The sequence below is a fragment of the Hyla sarda genome, chromosome 12, assembly GCF_029499605.1.
Source record: "Hyla sarda isolate aHylSar1 chromosome 12, aHylSar1.hap1, whole genome shotgun sequence".
Classification (NCBI taxonomy): domain Eukaryota; kingdom Metazoa; phylum Chordata; class Amphibia; order Anura; family Hylidae; genus Hyla; species Hyla sarda.
The window spans coordinates 12,604,623-12,623,414 of record NC_079200.1 but is presented as its reverse complement, the minus strand read 5'-3'; the positions used below and the strand labels follow the sequence as shown (position 1 = coordinate 12,623,414).

At 45.8% G+C, this 18,792-nt stretch overlaps 1 protein-coding gene across 3 annotated transcripts in view; it reads left to right on the top strand.

Annotated features, from left to right (window-relative positions):
• The window catches only part of TRPC4AP (transient receptor potential cation channel subfamily C member 4 associated protein), a 68,611-nt gene that overhangs the window by 38,462 nt on the left and 11,357 nt on the right, over nt 1–18,792 (top strand). For all 3 annotated transcript variants that reach the window (XM_056548002.1, XM_056548003.1, XM_056548001.1), the window contains 9 exons: nt 1,822–1,950; nt 2,046–2,247; nt 7,373–7,561; nt 7,643–7,785; nt 10,090–10,221; nt 10,721–10,779; nt 15,949–16,050; nt 16,188–16,271; nt 17,243–17,333. In XM_056548002.1, the coding sequence (XP_056403977.1) occupies nt 1,822–1,950; nt 2,046–2,247; nt 7,373–7,561; nt 7,643–7,785; nt 10,090–10,221; nt 10,721–10,779; nt 15,949–16,050; nt 16,188–16,271; nt 17,243–17,333 (1,131 nt within the window). The remainder of the gene's footprint in view (nt 1–1,821; nt 1,951–2,045; nt 2,248–7,372; nt 7,562–7,642; nt 7,786–10,089; nt 10,222–10,720; nt 10,780–15,948; nt 16,051–16,187; nt 16,272–17,242; nt 17,334–18,792) is intronic.

Genomic DNA, 18,792 nt, shown 5'->3' with positions numbered 1-18,792 from the left:
CAGATCTTTCTGGAGGGATTGTGCAGTCAAACGTGGGTTTTGAATTATTTTTCTCAAAATCCTGCGAGCTGTTCTGTCTGATATTTTTCTTGGTCTTCCAGATCATGCTTTAAATTCCACTGTTCCTGATGACTGCCATTTCTTAATTACATTCCGAACAGAGGATATTGACATCTGAAAACGTTTTGCTATCTTCTTATAGCCTTCTCCAGCTTTGTGAGCGTCAACTATTTTCATTTTCAGAGTTCTAGACAACTGCTTAGAAGAACCCATGGTGCTGATTGTTGGGGCAAGGTTAGATGAGTCTGGGCATTTAAAACCTTTGAGATTGACATCACGTGGTCTTCCCAGATGATGATTGAGAACAATCCAGGACACTGACAGGTCTCAGCTTTGCAAAGGGGGCAGTGCATGCTATAAATTCTGCAGGGTGCCCAAACTTTTGCAGACGCCATTTTTTTGTTTTCTGTTATTTTGAAAGTGTAAATGATGGAAATAAAATCTAACTTTTGTTGACATATTATAAGAATGTCTAATCTGTAAATTGATGCCTTTTGGAGATTTTTCCATCTTTCCTTGGCTTCTTTATGCACATTAATACAAATTTTTACCTGGGGTGCCCAAACTTTTGATCCCAACTGTATATATGTAACATATACAGAATATTCTCCATCCCTGATCCACACAGGAGGAGACAGATTATTCTATTTCTTCTTGATCACTGGTGATCTGGGGCGCGTCTAGTATAAAGGGGTCAGGATTGTTGTCTCTTCGGTTTATATTTAAAAGCGGTTTTACCTGTTGCTGGATATGCCGTCAAATTTCAGATATAAAAACATAGAATGTGTCAGCAGGTAAGAACCATTTGGCCTATCTGTATATAGTGAATATTTTAGGCCAACAATTATCTGTATATAGTGAATATCTTAGGCCAATACTTATCTGTATATAGTGAATATCTCAGGCCAATACTTATCTGTATATAGTGAATATCTTAGGATGATACTTATCTGTATATAGGGAATATCTTAGGATAATACTTATCTGTATATAGGGAATATCTTAGGATAATACTTATCTGTATATAGGGAATATCTTAGGATAATACTTATCTGTATATAGTGAATATCTTAGGATGATACTTATCTGTATATAGTGAATATCTTCGGATAATACTTATCTGTATATAGTGAATATCTTAGGCCAATACTTATCTGTATATAGGGAATATCTTAGGATAATACTTATCTGTATATAGGGAATATCTTAGGATAATACTTATCTGTATATAGGGAATATCTTAGGATAATACTTATCTGTATATAGTGAATATCTTAGGATAATACTTATCTGTATATAGGGAATATCTTAGGATAATACTTATCTGTATATAGTGAATATCTTAGGATGATACTTATCTGTATATAGTGAATATCTTCGGATAATACTTATCTGTATATAGTGAATGTCTTAGGATAATACTTATCTGTATATAGTGAATATCTTAGGATGATACTTATCTGTATATAGTGAATATCTCAGGCCAATACTTATCTGTATATAGTGAATATCTTAGGATGATACTTATCTGTATATAGTGAATATCTTAGGCCGATACTTATCTGTATATAGTGACTATCTTAGGACAATACTTATCTGTATATAGTGAATATCTTAGGACAATACTTAACCATTGAGACGACCCCCCCCCCCCCAATCTGACATTTATGGCCTATGTGGATGTTACTTTTTTATATTTTTTAATAAATATATTTTTATACAGCACAGGACTAACTCTCCTTTTTATTGGGGCTTCCATAGACAGAAGGTGTCACCAAGCGTTTGGCAGAGCGGAATGACTTTGTTCTCTTCCTGTTCACCCTCATGACCAACAAAAAGACCTTCCTGCAAACAGCGACGCTCATAGAAGACATCTTGGGCGTTAAGAAGGTACTGTGTGGTGATGGTCACTCCCTTCTCCATGCTTCACTTTTATCTATAGCCTGAATGTAGATTTGAGGAGCCGCATACGTTTTGTTTCTCAGGAGATGATCCAGCTGGAGGATATCCCCAATCTCGGGAGTCTGGTGTCCAGCTTTGATCAGCAGCAGCTGGCCAACTTCTGTCGGATCCTGTCTGTCACCATATCGGAGCTGGATACGGGCAATGACGATAAATACACCCTACTCGCTAAAGACGCCCAACAGAAGAAAACCCAGAGTCCGTCTAGAGCAGAAATCAACCAAGGTGAGCGGAGGGGGTGAGGTTGGTACTAATCCGCTTATGAAGAGAGAGGAGAAAAATAAGATTTTACTCAACCCCTTAAAGGCTTACTCCGCCCCTAGACAACTTATCCCCTATCCAAAGGGGACCCCCGAGATCTCTGCTGCGGAACCCCAGACATCCGGTGCACAGAGCGAACTTTGCTCTGTGCCTGATGACTGGCGATGCGTGGCAGAGGCTCATGATGTAACAGTCATGCCCCGCACGTGACGTCAATGCCACGCCCGTCAATGCAAGTCTATGGGAGGGGGCGTGATGCCCCCTCCCATAGACTTGCATTGAGGGGGCGTGACCTTGACGTCACGAGCCTCCGGCGCTGCATCCGACGCTCTAAACAAACGCCGGGTACAGTAGGGAGATCACGGGGGTTCCGCCGCCCTTTGGATAGGGGATAAGATGTCTAGGGGCGGAGTACCCTTTTAAGGACTAAGCGGGTTTTGGGCGCCACGAGGGCACAGCCAATTTTCTTTTTTGTGGTGTTTTTTTTTTAGATTTATTTTTTTTCCCCTCCTTGAAGAGCCATAACTGTGTTTTATTTTTCCATCAGCAGAGGCAAATGAGGGCTTGCGTTTTGCGCAACCAGTTCCTTGTAGGATCGGGCATGTTGGATTACAACTGTCGAGCCCCTTTGTTATCAGAGATAAGCCACCGCCAGAGCTGTCTGACAGCGGCTTACCCCTCCTCTCTCCATAGAGGACACGTAAACATTTTAGCCATGACAATATTGTTGTTGTTTTTTTCAAATTTGTTTTTAATGAACAGATTTTGTAAAAAGCATTTAACACAATTGAAAAGAAATAAGAGAACGCATAGAAGCATGTATCCTAGTCAGGAATATGTCAGCCCCACTGGAGCTGCCACAGGACTCGATCAGTGTCTATGAGAACTCGTGGTGAATAAGTCCCAAGCATGAGAGAACCAGAAAACCTCAGCGGAGGAGCAATGTCTTGAACCCCACAATCCCTTACAGTCTATTATACCCCCCTTGCCGCACTTCTGTCATTAGTACAAAGCGCAAAAGCGTCTGAGTGCGATCCATGAACTCTCCTTGGCTCTCAAGGGACCCGGCAGAAACTACTAAATGTTCGAAGGTCCCAATTGACTCGCTATCGGGTGCCATGACATTATTTTGTCTATGGAGAGAACTTGTTGGCTGAGCAAATGCTTGTCCATGAGCCATTGAGGCGGCCCCCAAATGGGATTTATTTTCAATTTAAAGGAAACTATCAGCAGGCTAGACCATGCCAACCTGTGCTCTGTTTTTGTGAAATAATCGGTTTTCTCAACATGCAAATTTAATAGTTTAGGTGTCACGGTGGGGGGGCGTTCCTTTACCCCCTTGGTGCACCATTCACCTGCTCCTTTAACCACATAATGACCCAGAGCGTACATGTAAATCCTGAGTCCTCTCCCTTTCTAGAACACAGGGCCATCAGGTCAGGACAACAGCCGGGACCGCTATTAACCCTTTAGACGCGGCGTTTAAAGTTGATCGCCGTGTCTAAAGGGAAAGTAAACTACCCCCGGCTAGCTCAGTGGGCTGTTGAGGACCGCCGTAGCGAAATCACGTTTTCCAAACAGCTGTAGGACACGAGGAGGGTCCCCCTACCTGCCTCCTGGTGTCCAATCGCCGAATGACTGCTCCGTGTCTGAGATCCAGGCATGAGCAGTCAAGCGGCAGAATCATTGATCAATGTTATCCTATGGGACAACAATGATCAATGTAATAGATCAGTGTGTGCAATGTTATAGCCCCCTATGGGACAACAATGATCAGTATGTGCAGTGTTATAGTCTCCTATGGGATAACAATGATCAATGTAAAAGATCAGTGTGTGCAGTGTTATAGTCTCCTATGAGATAACAATGATCAATGTAAAAGATCAGTGTGTGCAGTGTTCTAGTCTCCTATGGGAGCTATAACATTGAAAAAAAAGTTAATAAAGATCATTTAACCCCTTCCCTAATAAAAGTTTGAATCACCCTCCTTTCCCATTTAAACAAAAACCAGTGTAAATAAAAATAAACATGTGGTATTGCCACATGCGGAAATGTCCGAATTATAAAAATATATCGTTTGGCGCGTACGATCAATGGCGTACGCTCAAAAAAAATTCAAAAGTCCAAAATAGCGTATTTTTGTATCATGAAAAAATTAATTAAAAAGCGATCACAAAGTCCAATCAATACAGAAATGGTACCGCTAAAAACTTCAAATCACGGCACAAAAAATGAGCCCTCATACAACCCCGTACGCGGAAAATTAAAAAAAAGTTATAGGGGTCAGAAGATGACCATTTTAAACTATACATTTTCCTGCATGTAGTTATGATTTTTTCCAGAAGTGCGACAAAATCCAACCTATATAAATAGGGGATCATTTTAACCGTATGGACCTGCAGAATAATGTGTCAATTTTACTGAAAAATGTACTGCGTAGAAACAGAAGCCCCCAAAAGTTACAAAAAGTATTTTTTATTTTTTTTTTTCAATTTTGTCGTACCATGATTTTTCCTTTTTTTTTTTTTTTTTTTTTCGCTTCGCCATAGATATTTGGGTAAAATGACTGATGTCATTACAAAGTAGAATTGGTGGCGCAAAAAATAAGCCATCCTATGGATATTTAGGTGCAAAATTGAGAGGTAAGGGGGAAAAAAACTAAAGTGGGAAAACCCCCAGGTCCTTAAAGGGGTAGTCCAGTGGTGAAAAACTTATCCCCTATCCTAAGGATAGGGGATAAGTTTGAGATCGCAGGGGGTCCGACCGCTGGGGCCCCCTGCGATCTCTCTGTACGGGGCCCCGGCTCTCCGCCGAGATAGCGGGTGTCGACCCCCGCACGAAGCGGCGGCCGACACGCCCCCTCAATACATCTCTATGGCAGAGCCGGAGATTGCCGAAGGCAGCGCTTCGGCTCTGCCATAGAGTTGTATTGAGGGGGCGTGTCAGCCGCCGCCTCGTGCGGAGGTCGACACGCCCCCTTCCCGCCGGCTGTCGGGGCTCCATACAGGAGATCTCGGGGGGGGGGCCCCAACGGTCGGACCCCCCGCGATCTGCAACTTATCCCCTATCCTTAGGATAGGGGATAAGTTGCTCACCACTGAATCACCACTGGAATACTCCTTTAAGGGGTTAAAACACCTACTCATGAATTTTTATCATCTTCAGTGAAGTGTGGCACAAGTTTTTGTGAGTCGCTGCAGAGGATCTATTTATATGTAAGCATTTATAAATATGGGCGGATTGGTGCCTGAGTCCATGTCAGCAGGTTAGCACGGTCTGGCCTGATAATAGTTTCCCTTTTAGGGCTCATTCACACTACGGACGCTTCGCCTGAAGATATTCTGCATGTAGAGAAGAAAGAAAAGGGAAATCAAAGGGAAGCTCTTCGTGTGTTTCTGGCCCTGTTGAGGGGTCACAAGTGGATGATGACCTTTCACCTTGACCAAAGAAAAATTGAGCCTATTGCCCCCAATTAGTGGGTTGGCAGGTTGAAGAGGAGGAAGCTGCTCAGCCCTTGAGGTTACAGGAGATGGGGGCTACCCGTTCTGACCAAATGCAATGAGAATGAAGCAAAAAGCCTCTATATCAGGCGCTGCAAGCAGCGCCTGATATAGAGGCTTTTTGCTTCATTCTCATCGCATTTGGAGATATTCTGGGCAGAGATTCCATTTGTAGCAGGCGCTCGGACCGCTCTGAAATGTGCCATCTGAATAGACGATGCATTTCTAAGCAAATTCTGCTGAGAGAATAAACATGTTTGTTCTTTCTGCAGAGTTTGGAATGGAAATTCTGTAGTGTAGACATTGTTTTCATTGGTATTCTGCTACAATGGGAGGCTGCTGCACTGTATTTTCTGAGCAGAATTCCGGAGTGGCATTCCACTTGGAAAATATGTAGTGTGAATGAGCCTTTTAGAGTAGGGTCAAACATAACGGATACATAAAATACGCTGTGGATCTTCTGGTGACCCGACCCTATAGTGTGCCTCCCCCGTGTGCTTGGCCGCAGCGGCAATCCGCCTCTATGAGCAGCCGGACAGGAACGTGCGACTGGCCACGCCCTGTGTACTTAGACATTGCGGAACAGCCTTCATGTCTGAGTACACTGCGCATGGCGACACTGCTGTTACGTGTGACCTTACCCTTAAAGGGGTACTCCGCCCCTAGACATCTTATCTCCTATGCAAAGGATAGGGGATAAGATATCTGATCGCGGGGTTCCCGTCGCTTGGAACCCTTGCGATCTCTGCTGCGGCACCCCAGACATCCGATGCATGGAGCGAACTTTGCTCCGGGCTGAATGACTGACTGGCAATGCGGGGCGGAGGCTCGTGATGTCACGGCCACGCCCCCTCAATGCAAGTCTATGGGAGCTGGCGTGGCACTTGCCACGCCCCCTCTCATAGACTTGCATTGAGGGGGCACGGCCATGATGCCACGATCCTCCGGCGCTGCACCAGACTCTCTAAAAGAACTCCGGGTGCAGCAGGGAGATCGCGGGATCCCCAGCGGCGGGATCATCACGATCAGACATCTTGTCTAGAGATGAGCGAACTTACAGTAAATTTGATTCGTCAGGAACTTCTCGGCTCAGCAGTTGATGACTTATCCTGCATAAATTAGTTCAGCTTTCCGGTGCTCCCGTGGGCTGGAAAAGGTGGATACACTCCTAGGAGAATCTTTCCTAGGACTGTGTCCACCTTTTCCAGCCCACCGGAGCACCTGAAAGCTGAACTAACTTTTGCAGAATAAGTCATCAACTGCCGAGCCGAGAAGTTCGTGACGAATCGAATTTACTGTAAGTTCGCTCATCTCTAATCTTGTCCTTTGGATAGGGAATAAGATGTCTATGGGCGGAGTACCCTTTTAAAGTCTGTAATAGTAACTCCAATAGGCTTCATTGAGGAGAGCCACCTCTTTATACGGTATCCTATATTTTTCGTCTTGCCGTATTCAGTGGATGCACAATAAATGTGTAAAGTGGTGATCTGTGAAGAGTTAATTAGAATTTCTGAAGGATAATATATTTGGCATTCTACAATATAACCAATAATTAATGATTGAGTTGTATTTTTATCCTTCATCCACAGCCACCCTCCTGAACATCCCCGGGTTTATTGAAAGATTATGCAAGCTTGCCACCCGTAAAGTGTCCGAATCTACGGGCACGGCCACCTTCTTGCAGGAGCTGGAGGAGTGGTACACGTGGCTGGACAACGCCTTGGTGTTAGATGCCTTGATGCGCGTGGCTCACGAGGAAACGGAGCAGAGTGGAACAGGTTAATACCTGTGGGGGAGAAATCTGGCGCTCTTCCAGAAGTGTTGGCTGTCGGGCAATGATTGTGTTATGTGTCTTGTAGAATCGTCTGATGAGAGCGGCCTGGCTAATCCTTCCTCCAGGACGCAGCTGCCGCAGTCCATGAAGATCATGCACGAGATCATGTATAAAGTGGAGGTTCTGTACGTGCTCTGTGTGCTGCTGATGGGCCGGCAGAGGAATCAGGTCAGTGCAGTTCGGATCAACTTTATCTCTAGCAGTGGTCTCAAACTGTGGCCCTCCAGATGTTGCTGAACTGTGTAGGGATTGTTCTACAGGTGAAAGTCAACTGATCTTAGAGGATTTGAACCTGGGTCTCCATTATGTAAGGCAGAGCACATAACCCCTGAGCGACCATGCTGCCTGTAAGAAATTGTACATGCAGCATTATAGCTCAGGGGTAATGTGCTCTTCCTTACATAATAGAGACCCAGGTTCAAATCCTCCAGATATTGCAAAATTTCAATTGTTCTACAGGTGAAAGTCAACTGATCTTAGAGGATTTGAACCTGCACAAAATATGGTGTGTGTGTGTGTGTGTGTGTGTGTGTGTCTACATGCAGCTTCTGTTGTGTGTGTGTGTGTGTGTGTGTGTGTGTGTGTGTGTGTCTACATGCAGCTTCTGGTGTGTGTGTGTGTGTGTATATTATAAAAAAAAAAAATATATATATATATATATATATATATATATATATATATATATATATATATAATACACACACACACTCTGCTCAATAAAATTAAGGGGACACGAAGATAACACATCCTAGAATGAATGAACTAATCGTATGAAATCCTTTCCTCTTTACATAGTTGAATTCGCTGACAACAAAATCACACAAAAATTATCAATGGAAATGAAATGCATCAACCCATGGAGGTCTGGATATGGAGTCACAGTCAAAATCAAAGTGGAAAATAATACTACAGGCTGATCCAACTTTATGTAATGTCCTTAATACAAGTCACAATGAGGCTCAGTAGTGTGTGTGGCCTCCACGTGCCCGTATGACGTCCTTACAATGCCTGGGCATGATCCTGATGAGGTGGAGGATGGTCTCCTGAGGCATGTCCTCCCAGACCTGGAGTAAAGCATCCGCTAACTCCTGGACAGTCTGTGGTGGATGGAGCGAGACGTCCCAGATGTGCTCAATCGGATTCAGGGGAACGGGCGGGCCAGTCCATAGCATCAATGTCTTCCTCTTGTAGGAACTGCTGACACACTCCAGCCACATGTGGTCTAGCATTGTCTTGTATTAGGAGGAACCCAGGGCCAACCGCACCAGCATATGGTCTCACAAGGGGTCTGAGGATCTCATCTCGGTACTTAATGGCAGTCAGGCTACCTCTGGCAAGCACATGTAGGGTTGTGCGGCCCCCCAAAGAAATGCCACCCCACACCATTACTGACCCACTGCTAAACCGGTCATGCTGGAGGATGATGCAGGCAGCAGAACGTTCTCCACAGCGTCTCCAGACTGTCACGTGCTCAGTGTGAACCTGATTTCATCTGTGAAGAGCACAGGGCGCCAGTGGTGAATTTGCCAATCTTAGTGTTCTCTGGCAAATGCCAAACGTCCTGCACGGTGTTGGGCTGTAAGCACAACCCCCACCTGTGTATGTCGGGCCCTCATACCACCCTCATGGAGTCTGTTTCTGACTGTTTGAGTGGACACATTCACATTTGTGGCCTGCTGGAGGTCATTTTGCAGGGCTCTGGCAGTGCTCCTACTGCTCCTCCTTGCACAAAGGTGGAAGTAGCAGTCCTGCTTCTGGGTTGTTGCCCTCCTACGGCCTCCTCCACGTCTCCTGATGTACTGGCCTGTCTCCTGGTAGCGCCTCCATGCTCTGGACACTACGCTGACAGACACGGCAAACCTTCTTACCACAGCTTACATTGATGTGCCATCCTGGATGAGCTGCACTACCTGAGCCACTTGTCTGGGCTGTAGACTCCATCTCATGCTACCACTAGAGTGAAAGCACCGCCAGCCTTCAAAAGTGACCAAAACATCAGCCAGGAAGCATAGGAACTGAAAAGTGGTCTGTGGTCACCACCTGCAAAACCACTCCTTTATTGGGGGAGTCTTGCTTAATTGCCTATAATTTCCACCTGTTGTCTGTTGACTTGGAGTTACGTTGTGTTTGTGTTCCCTTTTATTTTTTTGAGCAGTGTATTTAAAATATAATATTTTTTTTAAATAAGCATTTTTATTTTACTTTTTTAGTTTTTTTGTTAATTTCCCTAGACCCCTCATAATACACACTTTTTATACAGCCACACCCCTTTTAATGGCCAATCATAAATACTGCCAATGTTTACATCCGAGAGAAGGTTAAATGGTGCGGGGGGGAAAATTCGCAGCCTCTTTATCCGGCACCATTCTAGACCTTGAGCCCTTCTTTAACCCTTTTATATTGTGTACGATTATTTAGAGGTTGTTTCCTTGTTTGCTTACGTTTACTGTTTTTTTTTTTATTCTAAAAAAGGTCCATAAGATGATAGCGGAGTTTAAATTGATCCCCGGACTTAATAATCTCTTTGACAAGCTGATCTGGAGAAAACATTCTGCGTCCACCCTTGTCCTCCATGGCCACAACCAGAACTGTGACTGCAGTCCGGTAAGTATTATCATTTGGGTTAAAGGGGTACTCCGCTGCTCAGCGTTTGGAACAAACTGTTCCGAATGCTGGAGCCGGCAGCTTGTGACATCATAGCCCCGACTCCTTGTGCCATCACGCCCCGCCCCCCTCAATGCAAGTCCATGTGAGGGGGCGTGACGGCTGTCACGCCCCCTCCCATGGACTTGCATTGAGGGGGCGGGGCTATGGCATCACAAGCTTCCAGCTCCAGCATTCGGAACAGTTTGTGCCAAACGCTGTACAGCGGAGTACCCCTTTAAAAAAAAAGTGGCAACGTAGCTTCCAAATACTATGTCCAGACATTTTTTATTTCTCCCAAGACTGACTGTATTGTGTATATAATAGAAAACTAACTCAAAATAAGTAAAGGTTTATATGACTGGTGTGGTAACACATTAGTAAGTATGTAACTGCTGCTGTTTCATTTATATATTTTTGTTTTAAATTTTTTATTTTTTTTTTTTATTTTTTTTTTTAGGATATATCACTTAAAATTCAGTTTTTGAGATTGCTCCAGAGTTTCAGTGACCATCACGAGTAAGTGAAGTACATCATTCTACTTTAAATGGAATCTTTAAGCTGTTTGCGCTGCTATGAACTGCAGACACTAGAGATGAGCGAACTTACAGTATATTCGATTCGTCACGAACTTCTCGGCTCGGCAGTTGACGACTTTTCCTGCGTAAATTAGTTCAGCCTTCAGGTGCTCCGGTGGGCTGGAAAAGGTGGATACAGTCCTAGGAAAGAGTCTCCTAGGACTGTATCCACCTTTTCCAGCCCACGGGAGCACCTGAAAGCTGAACTAATTTATGCAGGATAAATCATCAACTGCCGAGCCGAGAAGTTCGTGACGAATCGAATTTACTGTAAATTCGCTCATCTCTAGCAGACACCATTGGATCGCTGTCGGGGTATAAAAGCAATATGTAGCTTTTCTGTAGCTAATGGTGGTTGCCAAATTTATAAAAATCCCCTTTATATTTCCCAGCCAAGTGTCAAGGAGGTGTGGCCAAGCTTCTTAAAGGGGTACTCCGGTGAAAACCTTTTTTCTTTTAAATCAACTGGTGGCAGAAAGTTAAACATATTTGTAAATTACTTCTATTAAAAAAATCTTAATCCTTCCTGTACTTATTAGCTGCTGAATACTACAGAGGAAATTTTTTTCTTTTTGGAATGCTCTCTGATGACATCACAAGCACAGTTCTCTCTGCTGACGTTATTATAATAACGCTTTATTTATTGTTGTCCTTAGTGGGATTTGAACCCAACTCCCCAGCACTGCAAGGCAGCAGTGCTAACCACTGAGCCACCATGCTGCCCTTAGCATACATCTGCTATGCATGGTTGCTAAAATGGACAGAGATGTCGGCAGAGAGCACTGTGCTCGTGATGTCATCAGTGTTCCAAAAAGAAAGGAATTTCCACTGTAGCATTCAGCAGCTAATAAGTACTGGAAGGATTAAGATTTTTTTAATAGAAGTAATTTACAAATTTGTTTAACTTTCTGCCACCAGTTGATTTAAAAGAGAAAAGGTTTTCACCGGAGAACCCCTTTAAAGGGGTACTCCGTTGCTCAGCGTTTGGAACAAACTGTTTCGAGCGCTGGAGCCGGGAGCTTGTGATGTCATAGCCCCGCCCCCTCATGATGTCACGCCCCACCCACTCAATGCAAGTTTATGGGAGGGGGCGTGACAGCTGTCACGCCCCCTCCCATAGACTTGCATTGATGGGGTTTGACATCATGAAGGGGCGGGGCTATGACGACACGAGCTCCCGGCTCCAGTGTTCGGAACAGTTTGTTCCAAACGCTGAGCAGCAGAGTACCCCTTTAAGTGCCACAGCCTGGCAACACCTTTACTGCACCTTCTTGATTGATGTATGTTAGTCAAAAAGGGGCATGGAGGTGAGGAGCGGTGCCAGGCTGTGACATTTGAGCAGCTCGGGTCCACCTCCTTGACACTTGGCTGGGCAGTAAAAAAATAAAAATATATAAATAAAAAAAATAGTGATTTTTATTTGGCAACCACCATCAGCTCCAGGAAAGGTACCATTTGAGAGAGACAGAGTGTGTGTGTGTGTGTGTTATATAGCTTGTCTAACATTTTTCCTTTTATGGCATGCAAACAGTAATTTTAATAGAAATATTGTAAAAAAAAAATAACTACCGTATATACTCGAGTATAAGCCGAGTTTTTCAGCACGATTTTTCGTGCTGAAAACACCCCCCTCGGCTTATACTCGAGTGAACTCTCCACCCGCAGTGGTCTTCAACCTGCGGACCTCCAGAGGCCATCGGCTGTCCGGGCTTGCTGGGAGTTGTAGGTTTGAAACCTCCGGAGGTCCTCAGGTTGAAGACCACTGCGGCCTTCGACATCATCCAGCCCCCTCTCACCCCCCTTTAGTTCTGTACAGTACTCGCCTCCGCTCGGCGCTGGTCCGGTCCTGCAGGACTGTCCGGAGAGGAGGTGGTCCGGTGGCATAGTGGTTCCGGGCTGCTATCTTCACCGGGGAGGCCTCTTCTAAGCGCTTCGGGCCCGGCCCCAGAATAGTCACGTTGCCTTGACAACGACGCAGAGGTACGTTCATTGCCAACGTACTTCTGCGTCATTGTCAAGGCAACGCCTCTATTCCGGGCCGGAAGCGTGGAGAAGATGCGCCCCCGGTGAAGATAGCAGCCCGGAACCACTATCCCACCGGACCACCTCCTCTCCGGACAGCCCTGCAGCACCGGACCAGCGCCGAGCGGAGGTGAGTACAGAACTAGAGGGGGTGAGAGGGGGCTGGATGATGTCGAAGGCCGCAGTGGTCTTCAACCTGCAGACCTCCGGAGGTTTCAAAACTACAAGTTTTGAAACCTCTGGAGGTCCGCAGGTTGAAGACCACTGAGGGCGGATGATGCGAAGAGGATGATGAAGGGGGGGGGGTGTGGGATGATGATGACAAGGGGATGATGAAGGGGGGTGGGGATGATGACAAGGGGATGATGAAGGGGGGGATGTGTGGGATAATGACAAGGGGATGATGACAGGCGCTGATGATGATGAGGATGTTAATGACGGGGGTCTGGATGATGACAGGGGGGATGATGTATTTCCCACCCTGGGCTTATACTCGAGTCAATAACTTTTCCTGTGATTTTGGGTTGAAATTAGGGGTCTCGGCTTATACTCGGGTCGGCTTATACTCGAGTATATACGTTATGTAAAATATTGGGCAAAATCATTCTTAAAGGGGTACTTCCCGGTAAACATTTTTTTTAAAGAATTAACTGGTGCCAGAAAGTTAATCATATTTGTAAATTACTTTACTATTAAAGAATCTTAATCCTTCCAGTACTTATCAGCTGCTGTATAATCCACAGGAAGTTCGTTTCTATTTGAATTTCCTTTCTGTCTGACCACAGTGCTCTCTGCTGACACCTCTGTCCATTTTAGGAACTGTCCAGAGTAGGATAGGTTTTCTATGGGGATTTGCTCCTACTCTGGACAGTTCCTGACATGGACAGAGGTGTCAGCAGAGAGCACTGCGGTCAGACAGAAAAGAAAAGCACTTCCTGTGGAGTATATAACAGCTGATAAGTACTGGAAAGATTAAGATTTTTAAATAGAAGTAATTTACAAATCTGTTTAACTTTCTGGCACCAGTTGTTTTAGAATTTTTTTTTTTTCCAGTGGAGTACCCCTTTAACTCCTTGGGGAGAAAAATCCCCCCCCCCCCCCCCACAAATTTGTAACACAATTTCTCCCGAGTACGGAGATACCCCATATGTGGCCCAAAACTGTTGCATTGAAACACGACAGGACTCTGAAGTGAGAGAGCGCCATGTGCATTTGAGGGGTAAATTAGCAATTTGCAGTAGGGGTGGACCCGGTTACATGGATGGGGCTGGTCTCCACCAAAACCTTAAGTGTTTCCCAAACAGGGTGCCTCCAGCTGTTGCAAGACTCCCAGCCTGCCAGGACAGTCTGTGGCTGTCCGGCAACACTGGGAGTTGTGGTTTTGCAACAGCTGGAGGTGCCGTTTAGGAAACACTGCCGTATGTGACGTTTTTTATTCGGTGGGGGGGCGGGCGACGTGTAAGGGGGTGTATGTTTAGTGTTTTACTTTTTATTATTTGTTAGTGTAGTGTTTTTAGGGTACATTCACACAGGCAGGGGTTCACAGTAAGTTTCCTTGAAGGAATCCCACTGTAAACCCGCTTGTGTGAATGTACCCTGTACAATGCCCCCCCCAAAACTTCAGCTGTGGCAAAATGACAACTCCCAGAATGCACTGACAGACCGTACATGCTGGGAGTTGTAGTTTTACAACAGCTGTAGGCACACTGGTGGGGAACCACTTAGTTAGAAAACAGACTCTAGCTCAGTGATTCCAACCCATGTGCCTCCAGCTGTTGCAAAACTACAACTCCCAGCATGCCCAGACAGTCAGGGATGCTGGGCATGCAGTTCTGCAATATCTGGCCCTTCATATGTTGCAGAACTACAACTCCCAGCATGCCTGGACAGTCTGGGCATGCTAGGAGTTGTGGTTATGCAATAACTGGGGCAGAACAGTTTGGAGACCGCTAAGTAGTGGCCTCCAAACTGTAACCCTCCAGATGTTGCAAAACTACAACTCCAAGCATGCCCAGACTGTCCAGGCATGCTGGGAGTTGTAGTTCTGCAACATCTGAAGGGCCAAATATTGCAGAACTACATGCCCAGCATCCCTGACTGTCTGGCCATGCTGGGAATTGTAGTTTGGCAACATCTGGAGGGCTACAGTTTAGAGACCACCGTATTGTGGTCTCCTAACTGTGCCACTTCAGATGTTGCAAAACTACAATTCCCAGCATGGCCAGACAGTCAGTGCATGCTGAAAGTTGTAGTTTTGCAAGATCTGGAGGACCACAGCTTAGAGACCACTACACAGTGGTCTCTGTGTGGGCATGCTGGGAGTTGTAGTTTTGCAGCTTTTAGAAGGCCACAATCAAGATCACTTACCGCCGCACTTTCCGGCCGCTGCCCCTCCTGCTGCAGCTGCTGCTCCGGGAGGCCGCCTCTGAAGGTCCGGGTAAGCCGGACCATGCTCCTTCCTCGCCGCCAGTGTTCCCCGCTCTGCCCCGACTTCGATCGGTGGCCAGAGCGGGGGAAATTGACTCTAACCCCCCGCCCCCCTCCTGCCATTGGTGGCCTGACCGACCAATGGCAGGGGATAGGAGGGGGTGGCAAAACTGCCACCTCGCTCCTATCCTTTAGGCTGGTCGGAGCTGTCTCTGACACCTCCGATCAGTCTTATTTTACGGGAGATTTTGTCACCAGTGACCCGATTTGCCCGGATCGCAGCAAATCGCAGGTCTGAATTGACCTGCGATTTGCTGCGATCGCCGACATGGGGGGGGGGGGTCTCAGGACTCCCCCTAGACATTGCCACGGGATGCCTGCTGATAGATATCAGCAGGCATCCCGTTCCGATCACCGCCCGGCGAGCTGCGGTGATCGGAAATACGGAGGGCGTATGGATACGCCCCCCCGTCCTTAAGTGACGGGACGCGAGGGCGTTTGCCCCAAGTGCATTGATCTGCCTTTTCACACTAGACAAGTGGTTTGTTCCTAGAAATAGACATCTAGTTTGTATGTCAGTATTTGTCGCGCAGAATCTCGTTTGTTTTGTGGTGGTTTCCATTGTTTTCTAATAATGTGTTTTTTTTTTTTTTAAATACAGGAACAAATATTTGCTTCTGAACAGCCAAGAATTGAATGAGCTGAGTGCCATATCCTTAAAAGCGAATATCCCGGAGGTGGAGGCTGTGATGAATACGGACAGGTAGGTGCTGGCTTCATCCCATAGCACAAAGCTCCATCAGGATGTTTTTCTTCTAAGTTGTGGCTTATTAAAACAATATTATTCTGTCCATAATAAAAACTCTGCAATGTGTTATTTTATTTTTTGTTTTGTTTTAGGAGTTTAGTGTGTGACGGGAAGAAAGGTTTATTAACCCGACTATTACAAGTCATGAAGAAGGAGCCGGCAGAGTCTTCGTTCAGGTGCGTTAAGTAAAGTTTTCTTGTCTGAAATTCTGTAATCCTTCCAGTACTTATCAGCTGCTGTATGCTCCACAGGAAGTTCTTTTCTGTTTGAATTTCTTTTCTGTTTGACCACAGTTCTCTCTGCTGACACCTCTGTGTCCATTTTAGGAACTGTCCAGAGCAGGAGCAAATTCCCAAAGCAAACCTATTCTGTTCCGGACAGTTACTAAAATGGACAGATGTGTCAGCAGAGAGCACTGTGGTCAGACAGAAAGGAAATTCAAAAAAAGAAAAGAATTTCCTCTGGATCATACAACGGCTGATAAGTACTGGAAGGATTAAGATTTTTAAATAGAAGTAATTAAAAAAAAAAAAAGTGATTTAAAAAGAAAATGTTTTCCAGGGGAGAGTACCCCTTTAATCCTTTCATTCCTTATCAGCTGCTGTATACTCCACAGGAAGTTGTTTAGTTCTTTCCAGTCTGACCACAGTGCTCTCTGCTGCCACCTCTGTCCATGTCAGGTACTATCCAGAGTAGGATCAAATCCCCATAGCAAATCTCTCCTGCTATAGAGAGTTCCCACCATGGACAGAGGTGTCAGCAGAGAGCAGTGTGGTCACTGGAAACAACTACACAACTTCCTCTGCCTAACACCATGTTTACTATATGGGATTTAGCCACTTTTGTACTACGCCTGACAAAGGGTACGGAATATCAGAAATGAAGCCTGGCTTGTGGCATCGGTGCAAACTGATAAGCACAAGAATTTTGGTGGACATTTTTAACCCAAATACTAGTTGTCTAAAGAGGCGCAAGATTTTCTAAACTGTCCTGGAAAAAAACAAAGAAAACAATGGTCAGATGCATGGAATTGTGTAAGTAATAGATCCCAACAATGAGGATCTCAGACACTAGGTAGCTATTACCCCCTTGAATTGAGCTGTATATGTTTTTTGTGCATAATCTATTTCACTATTTCTTCATGTAGGTTCTGGCAGGCCCGAGCAGTAGAAAGCTTCCTTCGGGGTGTGACGTCCTATGCTGACCAGATGTTTCTTTTAAAGAGAGGCCTATTAGAGGTGAGACAAAAATCATTAAAGGACATCTGCAGCAGGGGGATCAGTGTTTGATCGCAGGGAGTCTGACCGCTGGGACCCCTCCCGCGATCTCCTTCAGGGGACCACGGCTCTCCCATGCAGGAGGCGTGCCGGCGCAGCGTGACGTCGTGGCTGATACGCCTCCTCCATGTATCTTTATGGGAGAGGCGCAGAGGCAGCGTTCGTGCCTCCCCGCCTCTCCCATAGAACTGTATGGGGAGGGGGGCGTACCCTCCCAAACGGGGCCCCCGCATTGCCGCTCTATGCGAGCGGCTAATGCGCGTAGCGCATTAGCCGCTCACACAGAGCGGCAATGCGGGGCCCAGTTTGGGAGATCGCGGGGGATCCCAGCAGTCGGACCCCCCACGATCAGACACTTATCCTGTGGATAGGGGATAAGTTGTCCTTTTTAAAGTGGTATTCCAGGATTTTTTTTTTTTTTTTTTTTTTTTTTTTTTTTTTTTTTACTGTGCTACAGGGGCTGTAAAGTTGGTGTAGTTCATAATATAGTGTCTGTACCTATGTTGTTTGGTGATCTCACAATTTGTGATTTTTGCCCCAATGTTCATTTTTAACAGCATACAAAATGTGTTGTCTCTGCTTTTCCCAGGTTGCATTGTGGCCGAAACATTACATCACTAGTCAGATGTTGAAAGGGAGCGTGTCTGTGCTTCAATGGGTGGAGAGACTGCTGGGTGGGAAGGAGATCATTCTCCACAGGGCAGCAGGGAATGGTAGTTTCATGAACTGCACACATGGAAGGCTGCTCAGGTGTGATTCAATTGGTGGGGTGACTGATGTGTAGGAGGGAGAAAAGTATCCTCACACTTACAAACAAGGAATCCTGGGACTTGTATTTGGAGGGAGGGAGCTCTGACAGGAAATATCCATGTTACAAAAGGAAAGCAGCAGCATTATGGTGGTTTCACAACATAGCCATTTAGCCCCAAGACAAGTCCGGATCCTTCCTGAGCATGTCCATTACGGTCTGCCAGGTACGTACTAAAGGGACCTCATGGTGGATAATTAATTCACTTAAGAACAAAAATCATAATATTCATTAACTCCTTAAAGGGGTACTCCGCCCCTAGACATCTTATCCCCTATCCAAAGGATAGGGGATAAGATGTCATATCGCCGGGGTCCCGCTGCTGGGGACCCTGGCGATCGCTGCTGCAGCACCCCGCTATCATTACTGCGCAGAGCGAGATTGCTCTGCACATAATGACTGGCAATACAGGGGCCGGAGGATCTTTACGTCACGGCTCCGCCCCTCGTGACGTCACTGCCCGCCCCCGTCAATACAAGTCTATGGGAGAGAGTGTGGCGGTCGTCACGCCCCCTGCCAGAGACTTGGATTAAGGGGACGGGCCGTGATGTCATGAGGGGCGGAGCCATGACGTCACGATGCTCTGGCCCCTGTATCGCCCCTCATTACGCA